Here is a 25,778-nt window from a genome sequence, read left to right on the forward strand (position 1 = left end):
TCCTCTCTAGGTTTCTCCATTGTTTCTTTCACAGTGTGTAGGTCGGAACTTTACAATGCATATTCAAGAGTCTTTTATTCTGGGGTGCATAGATATAAACAGCTCTTCTTTACTTTCCCTTCCTTTCAAATTTATAGTATTAAAATATTAAAAAGAAAACACATATACACACAGATATGATGTGATAAAACACAGAGTAATTTTTAAAACTACAAATGATTTGTACATTGCAGTTACTAAAACGTGTTATAATTAACATTTTATTATAATAAAAAGTTATCTGAGGCTTATCTTACATCTGATTTGAGCAAACATAATCATCTGTTTATATATTTTTATTAAAATAGGTATGCTATGTGAGAATTATCTATTTAATTAAATTGCAACTCTACCTCTCAAGTGTTTTTTTGCACTTGATTTTACATCCTTGTTCCTGAGGCTGTAAATCAGGGGGTTAAGCATGGGGATCACAAGAGTATAAAACAATGAGGTCATTTTGTCTTGATCCAGGGAATAAGCAGAACTTGGCCTAAAATACATGAAGAGCATTGTTCCCTGGAAAATTGCAACAGCAGTCAGATGGGAGGTGCAGGTGGAGAAAGCTTTGAACCTCCCCTCAGCAGAATGGATCTTCAAGACTGATGAGATGATGTAACCATAAGAGACAAGGACTCCTGAGATGGTGCTCAGCTCAATAAATCCAAATAGGGTGAATATGACTAGTTCATTGACCTCTGTGTCTGAGCAAGACAGTAATAGTAGAGGAGGGACATCACAGAAGAAATGGTTGATCTCTTTGGACCCACAGAAACACAAGCGAAATGTCAATGTTGTATGTGTCAAAGCATCTACCATTCCAACCAGATAAACCACAGCCAGGAGCTGATAGCATACCAATCTGGACATGTCTACTGCATATAGCAAGGGGTTACTGATGGCCTTGTACCTATCAAAAGCCATCACTGCCAGCAACACACACTCAGCATCTGTAAAAATGCAGAAAATGAAGAACTGAAGAGCACAGCCAACAAATGGAATTGTATTGCTCTTGGCCACAAGGCCCACCAGCATTTTGGGGCCAACTGCAGTAGAATAGCAGATGTCAGAGAAAGAGAGGTGGCTGAGGAAAAAGTACATAGGTGTGTGAAGCTGGGGGTCCATTCTGATCAATGCAATCATTCCAAGATTTTCAATGAGAATAATGAGATAAACAATTAGAAAAGCAGTAAATAAAATCACCTTCATTACAGGGTTATTGGTAATTCCCAAGAGAAGGAACTCAGTGGCTGAGCAGTTCCCAACCTCCATTCTTCTTTGTTTTGTAAACTGTTTCCAAATATTCAAAAGGATAAGTTAGAGATTGCTTTACATCATACAGGGTTTCCCTATGTAACTCTGGCTGTCCTAAAAGTTGTTATGTACACCATGCTGCACTTGAACTCACAGAGATTCTGCATCAGCTTCTGGAGTTCTGGGCTTAAAGATGTGCACCACACCCACTCAGGTCAATATTTTTTTCTTTGAATTCTTTTGTTTATTCTCAGTAAAAAGCGTAGGCGAATATTTTTAAAGGCACATTACTATAAATGCCTAATGTAAATTTTCCTTAATACATAGTTCATGTAACTGATTTATCTTGGTGATTCTTACCCACTATTAGGCAGTATATTTGAATATGTTAAATATTGACCCTCCATATTCACAATGATATAAAAATAACAAAGACAGATAAGTCAGAAAATTAAAGGGACCAAAATTCATTTGTTTAATAAAAAAAACATATTCAATGCTTCAAGAAATATACATTAATAAGTGGAAATTATTCTGATGATAATTTAGTATCAAGATTTTACTGAATAATCAATTCTCTTTTGACTACATGTTCTACTAGTTGCTTTTACTGATTTGTTAAGGTGTTTATAATCCCTTTGTTAAATTTACAAGCTTCCAAAAGATGAATGATAAAACATTTGGAAAGTGTGAAGACATCAAACAATCTAGGATAACAGACTCTACTAAGTACAGTGACGTCATACTTGTTCTTAGCTTAGAAGAGTTGTGTAAATGGAAAGATTCAATAACAGTTACAGATGTCAGGTCCTCTCCTTTATGTTTGCAATCATGTGTGCATATAAGTATGTCAGAGGACTTGTATGAGTCTGTCTTCTGATGTGTAATTTGGAATGTAGATGGAAGTCTGATTCTTACTTTTTATACTTAATACAGTATTCTTTCCATATATCCTGGAATATATATATATATGTATATATATATATATGTACATATATGTATATATGTATGTATGTGCATATATATGACTATTTGGATTATTAATTGTATTATTATTTAGTAAAACACAATTTGAATTACATGTACATTATCACTGTACAGTTATTTGAAGCATAATGATTTATTGATGGCTTCAGAATAAATATGAATAAATAAATCCTTTTTAAAATATATATACAAATAATAAGTGAAGTCATTTGAACACAGATAGTACTAACAGGAAGATATCATTGCCCATTAGATTGTATATTATGTTTAACTGCATGAGTCTCTCACACCTTACCCAATGACAATTCCTCAGTTTTTCTAAGAAAGCTGAATTATTTAAACACAAATAAATGATTACTAAATAAATAAGAAAGCAGGAATGAAGGAAGAAAGAAAAAAGAAAATAACATACCTGAGATGAGTGTTTCTGGTCTCATCAGTGACACATAAATAATATGTAGGTGATTTTATTTTCATTCAGAGGCTACTGGGACTTATATATATGAAAAACCTCTTCCTTTGATACACTCATTCATCAATGGTTAATTAGATTTCTTGGTGATCTTTTCCCCCAGAGATACTATGGCAACTTCAGGAAGAGTTGAAATTATGTTTTTATATATACTGTAAGAACTAATTAGCATCATTGATATACTTACTTCAGGTCAAATAAAGGTTACACAAACAACACAATTCTATTCAGCAAACACAAAAATGTTCGAATTCCAAAATGATGTATACTGTAATGTTTTTCAGGATATTACAGTAATAATCCATGGAGAGAAAATATAGTATATGTATATATATCTAGATTAAATTAAACTTTTACAGTAAGATATTGAAGTAGAAATATATTATATATAACCAAATAATATGCTAACTCCGTTCCAGTCTTCTACTTGGTTATTCCATCAGCAAAAACAAGTAATAGTATTAAGCTATAAATATCATAGCATTAGACATTTAACCCATTCATGATTGCTACAATATTCATGTAATGCTTGCCATAAGGTAGTGGTAAAGATAAAATGACATAATTTAGAGTTTTGTAACTGGAGAACTGATGAAGATTTTATTTGAATGTTAAGGTTTGTATAACAAGAACATTGACTCATACACAAGTCTAGGGATTTTTAAGCCTCTATTTCATTTATAAATATTTTCAAGTAACCCACACAATGCAATATCAAACCTATAAATTCAGGGAGATAATGCTTACTATTAGACCAGTTTATATTGGACTATTTTGAAACAAGATAAATTGTATTTTATCAAAACATATGATTCATACCATGAGTCAAATATACAAAAAACATGAGATTTGCTACAAACTGAAGAACCATAACAGGCTGTCATCACAAAAATGTATTTAGAATATACAAAGAATACATAAATTCAATTTAAAATAAAGAACAGATCTCTCCTCTAATCCCAGCACTCGGGAGCAGAGGCAGGTGGATCTCTGTGAGTTCAAGGCCAGCCTGGTCTCCAGAGCGAGTGCCAAGATAGGCTCCAAAGCTACACAGAGAAACCCTCTCAAAAAACCAAAAAGAAAAAGAAAAAGAAAGAACAGATCTCATTTGTTAATTTTTTTTGAATTTTTCATTGAAATAGATTCTTCTCTCATACAATATAGCCCAACCATAGTTTTCCTTCCCTCCACTCCTCCTAGTCTCCCCTGTCCCCATTCTCCCCAAAGATCCACTTCCCCTCTGTTTCCTATTTATAAAAGCAAAGGCCTGCAAAAGGTGACATCAAAACAAGCTACAGTAAGATAGAATGAAAGCCTAAAAGTTTTGCTCATCAGTTGGTAGAATTTTGGTTTCTTACTACTTACTTCATACCCACTTTACCTAAACATATGAATTCATATAACCCTCAAAATAGTCTTTAATCATTATAAGAGAAAAAGACAGGGCAAGGCATGGAAATTTGCATACTATAATCACAGGCAGTTAACTTGCTTGCTAATGTTATGTTTCATATGAGGCTTTCGGCCATGTTGTTGATTGGCTTTGTATGAGCTATTAATTCAAAGACTATATTCTGGCAAATTCACAAAAGTGGGACATCTGAAATCTAGAACATGCTGCTTCAGTGAATGGTGCAGTATTATTTTTTCCTTAATAGAGATCAAGGTTTTTACATCTTTTCCTCTGTTTATAAGGAGAAAACCAATTGCTGAATTCACTTCTGAAAGGATCATTAGTCAGGATATCACCTACTTATATCATATTTTTGTGAGTTAAACATCTCAGGATATGGAGATACTAAATATATTTTATGAATTAACAGGCTTTTCAGACATGCTTTGGATAAAGGGGATTAGCTCAGAACTATTGCATAGATGGAAACTTATACAGCCTCTTATCTCAACCGAGTATCCTTCAGAATTACTTTGTAATGAAAGTGCAGGCATTTCTTAGGCTTCACAACTCTTCTGAATTCCATCATAATAGGGCATTATTTTTACACTGGCAGATAGAAACGTAAGACAGCCAATTTCCCCCCCCCCCATCAGGGTTTCTCTGTGTAGTCCTGGAACTCACTCTGTAGACCAGGGTGGCCTCGAACTTCAAGATCCGTCTGCCTCTGCCTCTAAAGGGTGGGATTAAAAAGGTGTGACACCACTGCCCAGATGACCACAATTGTTTTAAAGATTCCTATTTAATATAAAATTAATAAGTATCTTTTTATCTTACATGGCCCATTAAATATGTATCTGTAGGGAAACAATTTCTTCAGGATATTACATGTGATTACCTTGCCTGTCAACATTTCTTTGTGCAAGAAGTGAGGTTTCAACCACTCCAGAGGAACTGTTGTTATTTATTGGAATCTGAGAGGGGAGAAGTCGTAGTCTTCAGAGATACAGATACCATGAAGTTTCTGTGCTCTAATCAATAAACTCCCAACAATGATCACTCATTAAGCTCTAATTAAAGTCAGAAAATCACAAGAAAAATGCCTGAGGTTATGAATGGATTTTTTGAGGAAGAAGAATTTGTTCATCGGTGGAGAGAAGGCAATGAAAGATGACTATGATCACAGTACATTATAGTTATAAGGCCACATGAAATTGTCAAAGAATAAATATTTAAAAGACAGAAAATAACTTTTCATTAAGTATTCACAAACATTTCATATAATTTCTTTTTGTTTGTTTATTTGTTTCATGGGTGCTAGGGATCAAAACTTGGGTCCTCATTCTTGAACAATAAGCTCTTTACCCGTTGAGTTCCATCCAAAGTTTCCTCCTCCTTGGATTCTTATAAAAACTGGCAAAAAATGAAATCCATGCCATCCATACCTTCATCTTCTGATCTACATTTCGACTACTTTAGATTTTCTACGGTTGAAATTGTTTTTCATTTTATATTCTCTCTCTCAAGTTTTTTTCTCAAAGGAATGAGTACTCCATGAGAATGGGCATTTTTATTGAATAGTTTGATTAATTCTTTCAGAATATCATACAAGGGATCCAATACCTGACACTGCCAAAGGTCAAGTATCTTAGACTAGATAAGTCATGGGCCTAGGGAAAACATAATAACATAATAAATTGTAAGAGTTCTTAAAAGAGATTTTGTGTGAATGTTTGTGTGTGTTGCATTTGTGTGTCACTTGCTACACTTGTAAAAATTTATTGACATGTAGTACTTTTTCAAGAAATGTTATGTTAGCTAACATCAAATTTTATTTCTTCTTTGTTTTCACTTTCTGTATTCAACATATGGTGATAATGATTTTACTTCTGGACCTTGGCCAAAAAGTCTTTACATTGAAACATTAGATATATTTACTCAAGAAGGAAAATAAATTTAAATAATATTTTAAGTAGTTTATTATACACAATGATTATGATATTTAACCGAGAACAGATTTGGAGAAGAAAGGAAATCTTCCAGAAAGAAATAATTTCATCATTCAGAGCCACTTTGCCAGGGTCTTTTTAACTGGACACATTTTTTTATGATTTAACCAAACAACTTCAACATTAAATGAAATTAGAAAGATAATTATTTGTTTTATTTTTAATATTATACTCACATATTTTCTTCCTCTAACATCTTTCAACTATCCCTGTTATGTCTCTTTCAAATTCATGGCACCCTTTTCATTGATTGGTGTTACATACTTAGCTTTAAGGCCACAGATTCTGACTATGCCCATAAAGTTTTAACTACAAGACTGAATAAACATGAGGGGAACAAGGACAACAATAGACATACAAAAGGGAATGGGAAAAACTCATAGCCAAAGCTCTACACAAAAACCCACAAGCAAGTAAGGAATGTTCAGCATGGAAAAAATAGTCTTTGTGAAAAAATTGGTGTGTGAAAAAACACACCAATTAGTTATCCAGTGTCAATTGATTAGCCCTGAAATCATACCTATGAATAACATTTTTACAGACTGAGCAGTTTATATTTAGGAGTATGCATGTACAAAAAAATCCCCTTCAATTACTCTCTGCATCCTCTCCTGATGGGTCTTCATGGGCGTTAAAATGACAAGGCTTTCTTTATCTCAATGCCTATCTTTGGTTAATCTCTATGGCTGTGTATATAAATGTTTCTTCTCACAATCTCCCCAACATACAAATTTTAGGCTTGGTACTTGTATCTCTAAGCAGCAAAACCTACTTCTTGCACACTGATTTTAAGCATCCACATTAAATACTAGCCTACATTTCATTTATTTCAGGAGATGAGGCTGATTAAAATTTTTCAATGTATATTTTAAGGGTCTAGCTTCCAGTAGTGAAGGAAATTCACCAGGAAATAAAGTTTTGGATTTACCATAAAATATAATGCATAAGAGATGCAAAAAAGTGTCAATAAACATTTGTAACTTAGTATAATAAACACAAATAGAACAAAAACTCAATGAAATAGGTATAATAGGAATGACTGGGAAAATTTTACAGTTAAGAAACACTTATGTTAATATGAGGTATACAAAAAATCATATACTTTACCTGGGGGGTGTGGTGCATGGCTTTAATCCCAATACTCAGGAAGCAAAGGCAGGTAGATCTCTGAGTTCAAGGCCAGCCTGGTCTACACAATGTGTTCCAGGAAAGCCAGCACCACACAGAGAAATCCTGTTTCAAACAAACAAAGAAGAAAAAAAAACAGGAAAAATCATACATTTACATATATGCTATATCTAATTACAAGCACAAACACAACATTTATTAAAGTAAAAGCAAAATAAAAATTTATTTTATGTGTCATCAGTACAATTTTCCAGAAAGAACAATCTGTTAAGTTACTGAACATGTACATTTAATAGACTTGTTTAGAACCAAGTTTTTGTTTTCAGTTTTTGCAGGGCCTCTTTAACATCCTTGTTCCTTGGGCTGTAAACCAGAGGGTTTAGCATGGGAATTACAAGAGTGTAAAACACTGAGGTCATTTTGTCTTGATCTAGAGAATAAGAAAAACTTGGCCAGAAATACATGAACAGCATTGTGCCCTGAAAAATTGCAACTGCTGTTAAATGGGAGGTGCAGATGGAAAAAGCTTTGAACCTCCCCTCAGCAGAATGGATCTTCAGGACTGATAAGAGGATATAACAATAGGAGACAAGGACTCCCTAGATAGCGCTCAGTTCAATGAAACCAAACACAGTAAATAAGGCCAGTTCATTGACTTGTATGTCTGAGCACCAGAGGAGATAGAGTAGGGGCAAATCACAAAAGAAGAGGTTGATATCTTTGGACCCACAGAAACTTAAGCGAAGTGTCAATGTTGTGTGTATTACAGCATCTACAATACCCACCAAGTAAACCACAGCCAGTAGTTGGTAGCACACTTTGCTGGACATGTCTACTGCATATAACAATGGGTTGCTGATTGCCTTGTATTGATCAAATGCCATCATTGCCAGCAGCATATACTCCACATCTGTAAAGATGCAGAAAATGAAGAACTGCAGAACACATCTAAGAAAAGGAATTGAATTGCTGCTCTTGGCAAGCAGTTCTACTAACATCTTAGGGCAAACAGCAGTGGAATAGCAGACATCACAGAAAGAGAGGTGGCTGAGGAAGAAATACATTGTCGTGTGAAGCTGCTGATCCACTCTAATCAGAATGATGATTCCATGGTTTTCACAAAGAGCAAGGAGATAAATATATAAAAATGTGGTAAATAAAATCACTTTGATCACAGGGTTATTGGTAATTCCCAAGAAAAGGAACTCAGTGGCTGAGCAGTTCCCAACCTCCATTCTTCTTTGTTTTGTAAACTGTTTCCAAATGATCAAGAGAATTATTGATTAGATATTCTTTTTTTCATGTTTGAGTATTATGTGTTATAATTTATTTCTAGAGTTATTTATCATCAAAAACATAGTCTTGGCTCTTTAAAAGAGGCAATATCATAAATATTTCTAACTTAAGTGGTCCCACTTATTTCATAATAAATACAGTTCAGCAAACTCATACTTCTTGACCACTTATCCATTATTATAGCATGATAGAACCAAACTTCAGGTCCACAATCAAAATAATATGAAAGAAATATCAGTGCAAGACTGAAAAGCCAGAAGATAAAAGAGGAAATATTTCATTGCTTGACAAAAATATCACATTTATTGTCTTATTCAGGAAATATTAATTTTAGTAGTTTTGGTGGTATTATATATAAATTAATGGGTAAAAATTTTTCTGATAATATTTATTGTCAATTTTTTACTAAAAAGTCAAATGAGCACCCATCACAGGGTGCTACTTTGATAATGAATTTTAAAATCTTATGATGTTTCATCTACTAGTGAAATATGCATCCCTCAGATTAGTACAGGAGACTGCTTTTTGAACATAACACCAGTAGCACAAACATTGAGATCAACAATTAATAAGTAGGACCTCCTGAAACTGAGAAGCTTCTGTAAAGCAAAGTACACAGTCAGCAAGACAAAATGCCAGCCCACAGAATGGGAAAGGATATTCATCATCCCCACATCTGACAGAGGGCTGATCACCAAAATATACAAATTAACTCAAGAAGATAGCAACCAAAACACCAAACAACACAATTAAAAGATGGAGTACAGAACTAAATAGAGGATTCTCAACAGAGGAATCCAAAATGGCTGAAAGACACTTGAGAAAGTGCTCTACATCCTTAACTATCAGGGAAATGCAACTCAAAACCACTCTGAGATACCATCTTACTCCTGTCAGAATGACTAAAATCAATAACACCAATGAGAATCTATGCTGGAGAGAATGTTGAGAAAGAGGAACTCTCCTCCATTGCTGGTGGGAGTGCAAACTTGTACAGCCACTTTGGAAAGCAGTATGGTGGTTTCTCAGGAAAATGGGAATCAGTCTACCACAAGATCCAGAAATTCCTCTCTTGGGCGTATACCCAAAGAATGCAAACTCATACAACAAGGACATATGTTCTACTCTGTTCATGGCAGCATTATTTGTAATAGTCATAACCTGGAAGCCATCTAGATGGCCCTCAAATGAAGAATGGATAGAGAAAATATGGTACATTTTACACAATGAAGTAGTACTACTCAGCAGAAAAAAACAATGGAATCATGAAATTCGCAGACAAATAGAAGGAACTAGAAGAAATCATCCTGAGTGAGGTAACCCAATCACAAAAAGATAAACATGGTATGTACTCATTTTTGATTTTTAGACATAGAGCAAAGGATCACTAGTCTACAGTCCACACTGCCAGAGGAGCTAGGAAAGAAGGAGGATCCCAAGAGAAAATTGCATAGTCCCTTGAAGAAGGGGATAGGGCCAAGAACCCCTGACCAAAGTGGGAGCCCAGGGGCATGGAGAGGAAGGAGAGCCTTCATCCTGTTGCTGTTTGAAGCAGAAACAGTCACCCACAGCTAAGCACTGAACCTTACTGCTGGAATTAAGTTGTGGAGAGGGAGGAGGGATGAGCAAAGGAGCCAAGACAGGGCTGGAGAGTCCTGCAGAAACAGTGTAACTGACCTACTAATAGCATGGATACCCTTGTTATAAAGCTTGGGAACCAGCATTGGACTAAACCAAGCCCTCTGAATGTGGGTGCCAGCTAGGAGGTCAAGACAATCTATGGGACCTCTAACAGTGAAGCCAGTCTTTATCCCTAGAGCACAAATGGACTTTGGGAGCACATTTCCTATGGAGGGATACTATTGTAGCCCAGATACAGTAAGGAGGGTCTAAGCCTTCCCCAAAAGGATATGACAGACTTTGAAGGTAAGTTGTGGGGGGCCTCACTATCCCTGGGGAGGAGTTGGGGAGTGGGTTGGTTGGGGTTGGTGGGGAACATGGGAGGATGAGAGGGCGAGGGAATGAGGGGGATTGATATGTTAATATGAGTAGTAATTAAAGAAAAAGATTAATATCTAAAACCTCTACAAACACACACACACACACACACACACACACACACACACACACACACACACACAGTCATACAATTCACACAATTTTAGAAAGAAAATATCCTTGCACATTAGGTGGAGAATTACATTTAACTGAGCAAGGCTGCATGAAATTAATTTTCACCTTATTTAATAATGATTTTTCTATTTTTGCAATTTGAAAATATCTGTATATTCCATATTATTTAAATATAGTTACTTTAAAAATCCTATCTGTGAAGTTTTTGTCCATATCATTGTTATGTGAATTTATGTAGAAGGCATTTTATTTCTGCACAGTGACTGTTGGGATTTTCATCTGACGATACTCCTCTCTTTTAGTCATAAATGTCTAATTAGACTTTTGGTTGGAAATTTCCCCCTAATAATACTGCAGGCAGCTTATTAAATGTTGACATTTTATTAATTTCCCTTTGTTAACTGAGTTAGTCATCATTGCTGATACACCAATTTTAGGTCAATAATAGGAAAGATACATAATGAAATCGCTTCCTACAACACAAAACATCTAATTTTCCAAACTTTCTTAACTTTTCAATGGGTTCTCTGGGTAGTAAAATAGTAACTCATAGAGACAGAATGAAACCCATTTATAAATAATATATATTTTGTCTTGTTTTATGTAAAAGAAAGTTGAAGTAGTGTTTTATTTGTGTGTGGGCAAATAGGCCATCTAATTTTATTCTTGTATGTAGTCATTCCAGAAGCAAGGATGAAAGAAGAGTTAGGCTCCTGAAATATAGCTACATCATTAATTTTGCTACCATAGTGTCTGGTAATATTGTGTTAGGATAATTCTCATATCAGTCACTGGTAGATATGAATGAATGAAATATTTTAGAGAAGTGCATGGAAATAACTAAGATAGATGGCAACTGTGATATATTACCAACTGCATTTCCTTTAGCTTATATTCAGTATAAATACTATAAAGTAGTTTCACAAAATGAAGTTTCAAATACTTGAATTCAGAGACATTATGCTTACAACCAGATCAAAAATTGGGGTTGATATTTTTGTAGCTTATTTATTCAACATCCAATTCGCTTAAATTAGGGGCACATGAAGTTCAAATTATTTTTTAAATGCTGCATTAGAAAGACAGGTCAATTGCTTGAACATGTGCAAAGGTTAAATTTTTCTTTACATTTCAACATATTTCAAACAATACCTTCTGTCATGTTGAACATTTAACATGCCCTTTCCATAACCAATTGAACTAGATAATTCAGAAAAGTTTTCTAATGCTAAATACTGTGAATATAACTCAAAAGCAAAAACAGGAATGACTAGTAGATGCAGAAAATAATGTGGTTTTATGAATTAACTTGATTCACTACATAACACTTTTCTGTTTATATTTATCTCATAACACAATATTGTATACCTGAGATACACATAAAGAAATTTAAAACATGCTCTGGTGTTGGGAAGTGATTTGAGATAGTGTTGAAAGATTTGTTTTCAAGGTAATTCTAAATCTATCAAAATAGCAAGATAAAAGGTTCCACAAACCCTTTCTTATTCTTTCTTCTATTTTTTTTCATTGCTTCTTCTTCTTGTTTGTTATGGACATGTAGCTTTCTTGAGTAAATTACTCTTGACAAGACATTAAAATCTTAATGACATCTTTAAAGATCATTTGTAGTAGAAGGAAGCCTATGTGGAGGTTTCATAAATAAGGCATTGGCATTTCTATATGTCCCTTATTTTAATTGTTGCACTTTCTCTAATCAACACATGACTCACTATTATGGTCTTTATTTAATTGGATCCATTGCTGACATAGTCATTCATTGGTACTTCCTATGACATTATCTTGTGTTATGATGGCTGTATCACTTATGATTCAAATTTATTTATATTAACATTTTATATTATTTCCTAAAATATTATTCCAGAAAAATAATTCTTATTTGAAACAGTAATTTTATTGCCTAATTTTATTAACTATATTTCAAAGACAATGATAAAATTATCTGAGAAGAAAATGGTAACTAATTAATATCTATATTAATACATAGTTTTAGAGGCTTTTGTTTCATGATTAGTTCAAATTTCTTGTTTTAATACTGTGAAAAATAGAGCACCATGATGGTGGAAACAGATTTGGGGCTGGGGTTAGCAATATTTATCAAATTGAATATGTACTTAAGAAGTTCTGCTTCCTAAGTATTGAAGCATTTCCAAAAGTGTTCATAGATAATACTTTTAACACACTGCTTTTTGGAGCATATTTAAGATTAACTGTAATCAAATAATGAAATATGATTCAAAAGAATAATTAAGTAGATTTCCTTGCACAAGAAATACATATGTTTTGGTATCTTTTGTATTAACAGTTCTCTGTTTACTAGAATCTCTCCTTTTAATTTAAGAGAGAGAGAGAGAGAGAGAAAGAGAGAGAGAGACAGACAGAGAGAGAGAGAAAGAGAGAGAGAGAGACAGAGAGAGAGAGACAGAGAGAGACACAGAGAGAGAGAGAGAGAGAGAGAGAGCACATCCTAGGTAAGTAAGGAGTTGGGGAATATCTTTAAGGAGTCAAGTGAGGGGAAAGAAGGTAATCAAAATATATTTCATAAGCATTTTTAAAATAAAATATGATAAATTTAAAAGACAGAAGAGTAAGTTTATATAGTAGGCTGTCCATTTCCTTTATAGTAATTTTATAGAACAATCCCTAAATATTTAAGCATAAAATAAATAGAGCAATTATAAAAATAAAAAAGTAAAATAAAATAAATAACACAGGGATTATTGAATATTTACATTTTTTTCTAAATTTAGCCATTATGTCAGTATTTTGCTGATCAAATGTTCATCATTTTCTTCATTATGTGTATTTTCAGGTAAGATGCACTTGAAATAGAAGGTACTGTCAGGACTTCACAACTAACACTGATTATCATAGAGGTACATCTACTCAGCACTTTACTTGAATATGAAACTTCTGTTACACAAACTCATAGAGTGAAACTCTACTCATAAAATTATTATCCTTTAATAATTTTAGAAAATAGTTGAAGAACAGAAAAACTTCTGTGATGGCCATTATGCTTAACATAACATTTTTAATTCACATGATCTTTTTCTTACTCATCATGGCAAATTATTAAAACATGTAAAACAATAAGTAACAAACGATACATACTTATACACTTTCAGGAATAAGAATAAATGAAAGAATAAACAATCAATCACACTAATATTCATAAAGCAAATGATTAAAAGAAGAAAAATACTATGTGCAGTGCAGTAACTTTTATTTTATACTTAAGTATGTAATCACTCTTAAATGTAAAAGAGGAACAAATGTTAAGTTTAACTGAAAACCCACTTTCAATGAATTAGTGACTTGAGAATCTAGTGGTTCGTGAATGGGGGTTCTGGATTCTACTACTTACTATTCATTTTCCTTGACATGTCAGCTCAAAGATTTAGTAATGTTAGTAACCTCAGGAATGATGAAAAATCTGAGGTTTATTTAATATGAACAATGCAACTGTATAAATTAAGATGATCCTGAAACTTCTTAAAAACTTCAAACAACTGCTTTCACATTCAAGTTCTTTGATACTTTAATAATTTTGAAATGATAATTACACAATTTGTATTCTTCTCTTTCCTCCACATGTATCCACTTTATTACTCAAATTCAGGGCATTTTTTACTTTAAATGTATATATATATATATATATATATATATATATATGTATATATATATATATATATATATATATGTATATATATGTGTGTGTGTGTGTATGTGTATTAATGTATGTGTGTATATATGCATCTAAATACATGTATGCAATGTGTTCAATATATCTATTATAATTTGGAAATATTTGATGGATTAGTGTATTTTTGAAGTGTTATTAGGAAAGATAAAAATATTCTAAGGAAAACAATATTGTCAAAAATAGTGAAAGATGGTAAAATGTGAATAGAGGCAAAACATTGAAACAGGGTAGAAATGCTGTGCTATTAGTGTAGTGTCATGAGGATTTACTAGGTAGACAGGATGTGAGTCAATTTGTCTTTCAATATTCATATTTATGCAATATACATCGATAGATGTGCAGTATAATTATTATATTACAATATCTATGGATACTGCCAAGTGCATAGGTATTGCTTGAATTCTAATTAATGCACATTAACATATTTTTACATTCCCTCACGTAAATGTAGAAGTATTCCTCCATAACTTATTGTTAATAATTACTGTTCTATATAACATAGCTCAAAATATGCATATTTATGAATATGTAAATGAACACTTAGTAAACATTTCCTATTAAATTAATCCATGAGTAATAACCTTCTGTAATTTGTTTCTATCCCTGCAGATGAAAGGCAACCACATTAAATTTTTTTCTTGAGAAAATACTTTCCATAAACATAGATCACTGAAGACAGATGATTAACATAATGTACATACAACTGGTGTAAAAATTTCACAATATTTAAGAACAAAATAGTGGGTACATTCTCAAAGAAAGCATAGAAAGAGTTAAGATAGTCCTCTAAAAACTTCACCATAAAGAACATTTAAAGTAAATGGCTAACACTACACTTTAAACAATAACCTTTTCAGAGCAGCAATCAACTCCTTGTTCCTAAAGCTGTATATGAGAGGATTGAATATGGGAGTCACAATCGTATAGAACAGGGAGAGCAGTTTGTCAGTTCCTGGAGAGTGTATGGACATTGGCCTCAAGTCGGCAACTGTACCAGACCCATAAAACAAAATTACCACCAGCAAGTGAGAAGAACATGTGGAGAAGGCTTTTGCTCTCCCTTTGGCTGTTGGCAGACTCAGGATAGTGGCAATGATTTTACTATAGGATGTAAGCACCAGTATAAAGGGGAATGCAGCCACCACTGTAACAACCACATAGACAGACAGCTCATTCACTGAAGTGTCCCCACATGCCAGCTTGAGAATGGGTGGAATGTCACAGAAGAAATGGTCTATTTGGTTAGAATTGCAGAAATGCAGAGAGAATATCTGACATGTTTGTCCTATTTGTACTGGGATGCCACCGAGCCAGGAAAACACTGCCAGATGAGTGCACTTTGTTGGGTTCATGATCAGAATGTAGTGCAGAGGATTGCAAATGGCAACATAGCGGTCATAGGACATTACAGCCAGAAGAAAACATTCAGTAGTTCCAAAAATAAGGAAGAAGCACAGCTGGGTGGCACAGGACATCACTGAAATGCATCTGTTCTGCATCTCAATGTTGAACAGAATCCTGGGGATAGTAACTGACACATAACAGATTTCCAGAGAGGAAAAATGTGCCAGAAAAAAATACATGGGTTTCCTTAATGCAGGATCCATACTGGTTACTACTATTATGAGGAAATTTCCAATCAGGATAATTATGTAAACAATAAAGAAAACTGCAAATAGAAATCCTTGGAGGTTGGGAAGGTCAGAAAATCCTACCAGCACAAATTGCATCACTGTAGAAACATTGTCTATGTCCTTCAGCTCTTCATGTTTCACCTGTAGAAAATGTTAAATCACAAATAGATATCACTTCTGATTTTAGCCTATTTATTTTTGTGTATTATTTTCTGACAGCACACATTTGAGTTTTCTTGTTTTAATAATGAAATTTAAATTCCACTGTTCTAGAACTATAAGTAAATACATTTTCATAATTAATAAATGATCATATAGAAGGTGGTCTTTTATCTTTCTAAGATATAATTTATTACTTCTACATTGAAAAGATGTATTATTTGAAATGTATAATTCATTTATACATACAATATCTGAAAAATTCTATGCATTTGATATGTTTTTTCCAAGGTGTTTTCTAGGCTTGAGTTCTTTAAAACTACATAATTTCAATACAAAATATCTTAAAATATTTATTTGAAAATTGTTTTTCCTCCAATGTAGTTATATGAAACCAGTAGTGATAAATTTTGTTTAAACTTTAAATTGGGTAGTTGTATCTGGATTGTTTCAATCATTTAACTCTTCAATTATCTGGCTATCTGAAGACTTATTGTTCCATTCAGTATTGTCGTAGTGTGTGTGTGTGTGTGTGTGTGTGTGTGTGTGTGTGTGTGTGTGTGTGCGTGTGTGTGTGTGTCCATGCTAATGCTATTGTTGTTTCCTGGTTCCTCATGTCTAAATACTGCTTGAAAAATTAATTGTCACTACACTGTACCTACACTTTTTGTGTAACAAATAGCATATTTTTACAAAAATAATTTATTAACTTACTGGAAAAATGTTAACACATTAAAGTGCCTACTTGACAAGAATAAACCTCCAAACAAGCTCTTGTTCAATGCTGAAGTTCTCAACCATGCCAGTTTCACATTCAGCACATCTTACATATGTATCTGTGTTCATGGTCAGATGATGGTGGGAGTAATAATATGGGTGAATTATTTCCTTCCTATTCAATCAAGTACATGTAGTATATCATGTAATTAGCTTTTGTTATGTGATTTCTTTCATTCATATTATGTTGTGAATAATAAAAGCTAAGTAGTTCAATATAAGGAGAGACTTTATCACCATTTACTAACAGTCTAAGTCTGGTCAATGAAAAAGGATGGAAATTCAAAGACATATTAAATATACATTTATTTTTCTCTAATAGTTTAGAAAAATAGCAAATTACTTAAAATGTTCTGAGAATCCTGTTAGTACATCATAATTTTATTAGAAAATCCCGATAGAAATTGAAACAACCCTTCAATTTTGTCTCACAACAGTGACAGTAAAGACTAGCACAGGCTAGGGTACTGGGAGACATGGCGAGATGGAGGTAGATTGACAATGGGCATGAAGCTTTAGGTGGTTTAAGAAAAATCAAAATTCCATATTGCTATTGGAAAGTAGAGAAATTTATATTGTGTTTCTGGTTAAAAACATGTGACAAACTTGTTTCTCAATATAGTCACAATAAGAAAATATGCATCTTTGACAATTTAACCTGATTGTATCAGGGTAATATATCAATGCAGTATACCAGAATTCCATTCCAACAGAACTCATGATTAACTTATCAGATTAAAAAAAAAGAAGAAAAAGCAACATGACAAGTAGATGCCCTCATAGGTACTTTTATAACTGATATGCTAGATATCTACAATTTAGAGTTAGTAGTGACGTTTCTAGGAATGCTTTCAAGTCCATATTATGCTTTCTCTATACTGCTGCTAAGCACAGTAACCACTGTATATTCACATATGTGTTCCAATTTAATGCACAAAACAAAATAAAAACAAAGGAAGCCTTTTAATATGAGCATGATAGACTGTAAATTAATTTGGTAACACCCATTATCTAACTTACCTAATGGTATTTACAAACTCCTGCTTTTTGGAGAGTGTATTTACAGATTTGATATATGTAAAATCTTTGACTATCACCTAAACAGATGATTTCTTTAATGAGCATTGAGAGTTAAAAGACAATATTGGTGAAGATGTGATAGTATTTATTATATAAGCTTACTTTGCAATAGAACACTTTCCATGTCTTCCATGTGATTACCTAGTAATTACAATGAGAGATGTGTAAAGTCTAACTTAGTCAATGTTAAAAATTTAAGCATTAAAGATGATTCTAATTGCCTGTAATAAAATGTTTTCTAGTGTGTGTATACTTGTACAAGTAACCTTGTATTTGACAAAATACTTTCACACTTACCTATGTGATTCTATGCTCAGATTCATACTTACCATTATTATTTTCCCCAAAAATGAGAAAGGAAAAGAATGTTTTCAGCTCATCAAGTATATTTAAAACAGCTGCAAACTGCCTTTCAAATGTCTTAGATTATAAGTTAACTATATTCTTTAAGTAATGAGATTTACTACCCTAGGGATCAACTCTTTTCCCATGTGGCTTTATAATTGAGATATTAATTCTGTCTGAAACTCAGAGATGGATGTAGCAACCACAATAATACACAGACAGTTTATTTTAAGAATTTCATAATGTAGGTAATGCATTTTGATCATTTCTACTCTATAGTCCCTCTTCCCTAGTTTCTCCCCTTTTCCTGTCACAAACTTTTACTCGCCAAACCCAAATCCCCTCTATACTTATGGGTTTAGAGATATCTGCCTGATTACAGACAACCATTTTGGCACCATATCCCTGGATAAAATGTATCACTCATTCCCCAGCAGTTATTCCTTGCCAATAGTGTCTCAGATATGGTTGGGGATTTGTGAAGCCCTTTCTGTTTCACACTGACAGTTAAGTTGGATTGAACTTTTCCAAGTCTTGTACATGCAGTCCCAGCTGCTGTGAGTTAATTTTGCTACAGTCCTACTATGGCCAAAAAAGAGTAATTTGCTTCAGATGTGTACTTCGTCCAGTTCTTACAGTCTTTCTGCCATATATGTCCCTTATCCTTGAGAGATGTAGGTGTGACATAGGTTTCTCATTTAGTACTGAGTACTTCACATTCCTTATTTTATGTATGTTGCCATCTTTGGAAGTGTTTACTAATCACCATCCAATACAAGTTGGAGTTCCTATGATGATGGGACAGGAATTCATTAATCTAAATGATTTTGAGCCTCTAGTGTTTTGTAATTATCAGATAATATGGCCCTTAAAAATGGCAACATATTATGACATTATATGATTTAAGAATTAAGTTAGAAATTCGTTAAAATAATAACAAATATGCAATGTTTTAATATAAGATGAATTTTATTTTTCTACCATTGAAAGAAGAGGTATATGAGATTTAGGATTGTTCAGGCAGCTACGTGATCTTCAACCGTACTCATCCTTATTTATGTCTTGTGGTCAAATCAGTCCGCTTTACTCCCCACATTATAAAGTTGGGAAAGTGTGATGGGTGGTAATAATGTGCTAATTATGCCTTTTGTGTGTAAAAATAACAAACAGCATAGAAAATATCTATACACAATTTTTTGTGTAAATTTAGTCACAAAATCATAACAAATAGAAAGAGTTTCTTGAAAGGGCAATTTCTTGCTCACTGCTCCGCAGAGGACTGGAGAAGACAACTTCTGCCTTTAGCATCGCTGAGTTTATCAAATCTAAAGTTCCCGAAATTAGTGAACCACATAATTAAATCAGTGATCAAATAAAGTTAACTAGAGTGGTGCTTTCTCACTTAGTAATGATTATAAATTAAACAATGCATTTGTACAACCTCTATATAAACATAACTATAAATTAAATAGCTCAAAAACACAATGGAAGAGAATGCTTAATCCTGTCTAAGGAATATTTTATATAAATAAAATACTAGTTTGTAAATACAGAGACATATATATTAGAGAAGCATTCCACAAAACATTGAAAGTTATCAATATGTAAAATTATACATTTTTCCAATTTTGAGTTCTATCATTTGTGATTTACTTGTCGTAGCTACTGCCACTAAAATATACCTTTAATACTATACTAAATGGGGCTATACAGATTTTAATGTTTAATGATAGTAACCATATTTTATATTACACTTTTATACCTTTTGATTAGAGTATATATTCAACTACTTTGCATGTTTATATATTATGGATTTTCTTCTGTAACTAAGCATTTTGGGGAAATATTATGTGAAAATTCCCCTTGATAGATAATTAATTTTCAAATGTTTCCCACATTTTAAAAAGTGCCATTTCCAGAATCATTTATCTAAATTTTGCTGAAATACAGTTAAATCATTTCCTATTGCTGATTATACCTTACATAACACAGTTTACAATTTTTGCCTATTTGTCCTTATATAGAGGTCAAATTTTAATATTTAAGTATGTTGTCATTTTACTGTGCAATAGCATATATTTGTGTCTTATGCAAATGTTTATTCTATTTTGTGTTACAATCTGTTGAAAATTATTCCTTCATTATGAAACAGAGATTCAAACAGAAGTATTACATTAAAAACATTTAAATGAGTTAATTTTCTTTATTTTTTTTTGCTTAACATCCCTTTCAACCAAATTTATACATATATTCAATGTACTGTGATCATATTAATACCATTTTTCAATCTTATCCCAAAAGCACCTGCTATTTTTATGCCATTCCTTAACTATTAAATTTACTTTGGCAGTCTCTCTGCACATGTACTGAAGGCCATTTGCTGAGCAGGGGCAATTTAGCAATGGCATCACCACTTCAAAAATAGACACAACCTTCAGCAAAACAAGTTGCAAATTTGGAAATCGACGATGGGATAAATGAAAATGTGTGGTTGTATTAATCGGTGTATAATTTCCCCAAGTAGAACAGTTCAATGGCTGAGTAATTTTAGTACCCCTTAATCAGGATTAAAAAATGAATATATATAATATAATATATTATAATATAATATAATATAATATATCCTGACTGTTTGACTGTTTGAACTTCAACAAATCTTGAAATAACTAATGTATTGTAATCACATTTAAATTTAGGGAATTCATTTTTGTAAACCTGAAGAGGCAGAGGAGTAGACATTTGGATTTTAGCTAAAAAATGAAAAAGAAGCAGCCGCAGCAGCAGCAGAGCATCATAGTAAAGGAAACTAGTGTTGCAGTAACAAAAGTGAAAATATTTTGAATGTTTATAGTGCTCTGTTATATAATAATGTGGTGTCATAATAATTAAGGGAAATGATATGGATCTCATCTTTCCATTTGGTATTATTATGGAATTTCCCAACAGTGGAGCAGAATTACATATGTAAATGACCTTCAATAGGAACTGAGGCTGTAAAATTTGTAGATATTTCCAGAATTTTTATTAGGATCCAAGAAGACTTGCTGGTAATTCACTCATCACTTAGTTACTTACTCATTTTTCCATTTCTACCAGTAGTTATTGCTATATATGCTTCAGAATCATAGAAGACTGTCAGAAAATATAGGTATGAAGGAATAATTATCAATTAACTTTATAATAAGTACATCAAATTTTGAATTCTATGCATATATTTTAAAGGAAATGTAAAATATTAAACATTTGTTTTTAAAAATAAGTGTTACTTTTCTTCTGAGATGGTTTAGAGGGTTGTCTGGCCAAATGCACATCAATGTAGAATAAACTGCACAAGAATATTTAAGTTTGAAAAAAGTTCATTATAAAATGGAAGTGACTGCCTTCTCAATATGAGGATGAATCACTTCCAAATTTGTGAGTTAACCAAAATGCAAGAAAATAAATCACTTAGATGATAACACATGGTCCTGCTTTTGGAAAATTAACTTTCTCAATGCTGCAATCACCTCCTTGTTCCTAAGGCTGTATATCAGAGGATTGAACATGGGAGTCACAATCGTGTAGAACAGGGAGAGCAGTTTGTCAGTTCCTGGAGAATGCATGGACTTTGGCCTTAAATAGGTAATGGCACCAGACCCATAAAACAAAACCACCACCAGCAAATGAGAAGAGCATGTTGAGAAGGCTTTTGCTCGCCCTTTGGCTGTTGGCAACCTCAGGATGGTGGTGATGATTTTACTGTAGGATGTAAGCACCAGTATAAAAGGCAGTGCTGCCACCACCATAACAACCACATAGACAGACAGTTCATGCCCTAAAGTGTCCCCACATGCCAGCTTGAGAATGGGTGGTATATCACAGAAGAAGTGGTCTATTTTATTAGAATTGCAGAATTTCATAGAGAATATCCAACAGGTTTGCCCAATCTGGATTGGGATGCCAATGAGCCAGGAGCCTGTGGCCAGCTGAGTGCATTTTCTGGGGTTCATGACCAGAGGATAGTGCAGAGGGTTGCAGATGGCCACATAGTGGTCATAGGACATCACAGCTAAGAGAAAACACTCATTAGTTCCCAACATAAGAAAGAAGCACATCTGCACAGCACAAGCCAGCAAAGAGATGTTTCTATCCCGTGTCCAAATGTTGAACAGAATTCTTGGGACAGTAACTGATACATAACAGATTTCCAGGGAAGAAAAATTTGCAAGGAAAAAGTACATGGGTTTCTGCAGTGTAGGGTCAAGTCTAGTTATTAGTATTATGAGGCAATTACTAATGAGGATAATCATGTAAATGATGGAGAACAATGCAGACAGAATCCCTTGGAGTTTGGGAAGATCCTCGAATCCCAGGAGGACAAATTGCATTACTGTGGAAATGTTGGTTTCTGCTACATACTCCTCATGTTTCATCTGTGGGAGTGATTTAGTCAGTCTGAGCCATGTCCAACTTAACTTTGATTCATTTTCTACAATCCAAGAATAGCGTTCATTCTTCATTTCTCCCTTCTCTATAAGAATTTGTTACTATTAATAAGTGTCTTTTCAAAAATCGTATTTCATTCTTCTTGAGAAATTACATTAAAATTGTTCTCATAAAAATTCTTTTATTCATAGTGTTCATTTAAAATCACTATTATTTGTAATCTGAAATATGTTCAATACAGGTTCCTTGATTTTATGCTCATTATTCAAATATGTTTCCAGTGAATCTCAGCTTGTGTTTATTTTACAACCAAATATATCATTTTTAACTAAAATTATTCAGTGATAAATACAATATCTATACATCTAGCTTTATTAGTTCTTAAAAATTAATAGTAAGGAAGAGAGTACAATAAAATACTTAAATGCCAATGTAAAATCTGCAAAATCAGCTTTCAAATTATTTTTAGATTTTACCGTGAGTAGTGATAATGGCTGAGGTGTTATAAGGCTCAGCAGTAACTCTAAGGGAAAGTTGCACACTCAAATTACATGTTTACTTACTTCATGAAGATTGCCACCTGCTACTTGCATTTGTGACTGTCCCAAATCTCTCATAATTCATTAATTACTGCTAATACAATTCAATGCATTCATTGTTTTCCACTCTGTGTTGTTTTGTTGAAAAATCATCTTTCATGGTAGGATTATATATTTTCATTTCCTTATATCCAAACCTACATGATAAGGGTAATAAATAGTATTATCCAGGCTTAATGTGTGGTAAAAACATTTGACAAATGTAGTTTAGTACCTTATTGGAAAATAATTGTTAAGTCTAAGTGCCTGCTTACAGTTTATCCCTAAGGTGTATGATGTGGCTTCTGCTAGAATTCAGAACCTCTCATAGCTATTGACAGTTTTGAAATTTGTGTCTGTGATTATTAAATGTGTAGGAGTCTGGAAGAATGATATTATTTCCATTATCTCTTTCAGAAACAATATTCCTATTATTATTTTGGTAAGAACATTATTGTGACTTATTATCTTATAAATGATATGAAGAGAAAATGGACTAATTCACTGCAAGAGAGTCACATAGATAATCATTTGCTAAGAAAAGTAAGTCTAGGAAGTGATCTAGATTCAAGCATCAATCAGAAGTTAAATAAGTGTTTATTGTGCTATTGCATTTACAATACTGTAAGAAAATAGTTCCTTAAAATATCTATAGTCTTCCATTAGCATGCAATGATACTGATTAAAGACTGATGCTAAACATTGTAGAAAACAATGTAAACTGTTTCAAAGAAGAGAACATTGTAGAACTTATGAGAATTTGGTAGATCCAGGACTTCAGGAAGAGAATGTAAGGTTCATTATCAGATACTCAATTCTAGTCCGAAGTATAAATGGTTTTTATGCTACCCTACATATAGGAAATTATATGTTACTCTCGGCTAAAGTGAACCATATAGGAAATGTGTCAATATATTCGACGTAACATTTAAACTTACTTCAGGAGAGAACTTTAACCAAATTTTAATGGTATAGAGTAACATACATCAGTCCCACAACATGGTACCAATAAACTTTGAGAACTGCATTGTAACAAGTAAAAATAAATGAAAAATGAGACTAAGAGAAATGGATGTCAACTCTCTCTCTCTGACTCTATAATCCACACAGAGTATTATAACTGAATTACTAAGATAATCATGTTTATGGATTGTAACACAACTATGATCTGATTTAGACTATGACATATTCAAACATGCCCAATGTGTCCTACTCTATCCTACAATATTTTAGTTTAATTTCATTCATGTATTCATTCCAATTTATTTCAGTCTCAAGCATAATGCAGAAAAATGAACTCAAACAAACAAGGTAGCCCTTTGTTAGTAGGTGGATGAAGTGGGAACCCAAGTCAGAAACATGCAATATCTATCTTGTTATTAATTAAGTAAAGATTATGCTCTGCTCAAATGCTGTCTTCAGCATATGATTAACTCAGTACTCTATTAATACATGTTATTGTTTATGTGATTATGAAAATGACACTAATTTTACTATCTGTGCTCACTATATAATAAAGTTATTTGCCTTTTGACATCTTTGATCTCATAATAATTATATCAGAATATTATTGAAATTTATGTATCCTGTATGTGGAATTTTAAAAGAAAATCGAACAATCAATATTTTCAGATATTCTATTACTATAGATTATTTACTGATAATAAACATACATGCATTTGTAAGCATAAATTGTAATATACAAAGTAATCAATGCTAAATTATATGAAGCAAAATAAATAAAGTACATACCTTTATTGGATTCTATAAAATGATAGAAGTTTAAAAATTAAATCATATTAGTTATTTAATTCTTTTCAGAGTCCATCAACATTACAACATATTCTAGTGTCACATCTAAGAGTGTTCCTTAAGTTCTAAAGGATCTCTACCCTGGGGAACACTTTCCTATTTTCTTTTATAATTGGAATGAGCTAGTTAGTTTGACACTCATAGGGTTTGATGCAACAACCAAAATAGCATATGTATGTGCCTTCTTCTTCTTCTCCTTCTTCTTCTCATTTTCCTTTTCTCCTCCTCCTCCTCCTCCTCTTCCTTCTCCTCCTCCTCCTCCTCCTTCTGCTCCTCCTCCCTTATCCTCCTCCTGCTCCTTCTCTTTGCTCCTCCTCTTTCATCCTCCTCCTGCTCTCCTACTAATCCTCTTATTGGTTTACAAATTATCAAGCTCTCATGGTTTTTTGGTGATTATTTTGAAACAAGCTTTAAAACTATTGGTATATTGGAACAGCATTATTTCCTATTAAAAAACTAAATGCTCTTTATAATGAGATAAAAGACAATGTTTTGACCCCAAACAATTATTCTTTTTTTTTTATTGGTAGCTGTGC

General features: G+C 33.0%; 4 protein-coding genes across 4 annotated transcripts; all 4 read right to left on the reverse strand.

Moving 5' to 3' along the window:
* Positions 1-375: 375 nt before the first annotated feature.
* LOC100760939 (olfactory receptor 5W2-like) lies at positions 376-1,323 on the reverse strand. Its single transcript, XM_027421142.2, has one exon. It carries the CDS (start codon positions 1,306-1,308, stop codon positions 376-378), a length of 933 nt encoding a protein of 310 aa, XP_027276943.1. The 5' UTR covers positions 1,309-1,323.
* Positions 1,324-7,581: 6,258 nt separating this feature from the next.
* Positions 7,582-8,529, reverse strand: LOC100760651 (olfactory receptor 5W2-like). Its single transcript, XM_027421143.1, is given in 1 exon segment — positions 7,582-8,529. A coding segment is annotated over 1 exon segment (933 nt). The 5' UTR covers positions 8,515-8,529.
* A 6,733-nt stretch (positions 8,530-15,262) lies between these two features.
* On the reverse strand, positions 15,263-16,210 carry LOC100760358 (olfactory receptor 10AG1-like). Its single transcript, XM_027421144.1, has one exon. It carries the CDS (start codon positions 16,160-16,162, stop codon positions 15,263-15,265), a length of 900 nt encoding a protein of 299 aa, XP_027276945.1. The 5' UTR covers positions 16,163-16,210.
* A 5,660-nt stretch (positions 16,211-21,870) lies between these two features.
* LOC113836360 (olfactory receptor 10AG1-like) lies at positions 21,871-22,851 on the reverse strand. The gene has a single exon (XM_027421145.2). The coding sequence runs from the start codon at positions 22,837-22,839 to the stop codon at positions 21,871-21,873; it is 969 nt and encodes a 322-aa protein (XP_027276946.1). The 5' UTR covers positions 22,840-22,851.
* Positions 22,852-25,778: the final 2,927 nt, after the last annotated feature.

This window comes from Cricetulus griseus, chromosome 6 (assembly GCF_003668045.3).
Source record: "Cricetulus griseus strain 17A/GY chromosome 6, alternate assembly CriGri-PICRH-1.0, whole genome shotgun sequence".
Taxonomy (NCBI): domain Eukaryota; kingdom Metazoa; phylum Chordata; class Mammalia; order Rodentia; family Cricetidae; genus Cricetulus; species Cricetulus griseus.

Coding starts and splice junctions, on each gene's coding strand:
- LOC100760939 (XM_027421142.2), bottom strand. CDS start 1,308: ATGGAGGTTGGGAACTGCTCAGCCACTGAGTTCCTTCTCTTGGGAATT.
- LOC100760358 (XM_027421144.1), bottom strand. CDS start 16,162: ATGCAATTTGTGCTGGTAGGATTTTCTGACCTTCCCAACCTCCAAGGA.
- LOC113836360 (XM_027421145.2), bottom strand. CDS start 22,839: ATGAAACATGAGGAGTATGTAGCAGAAACCAACATTTCCACAGTAATG.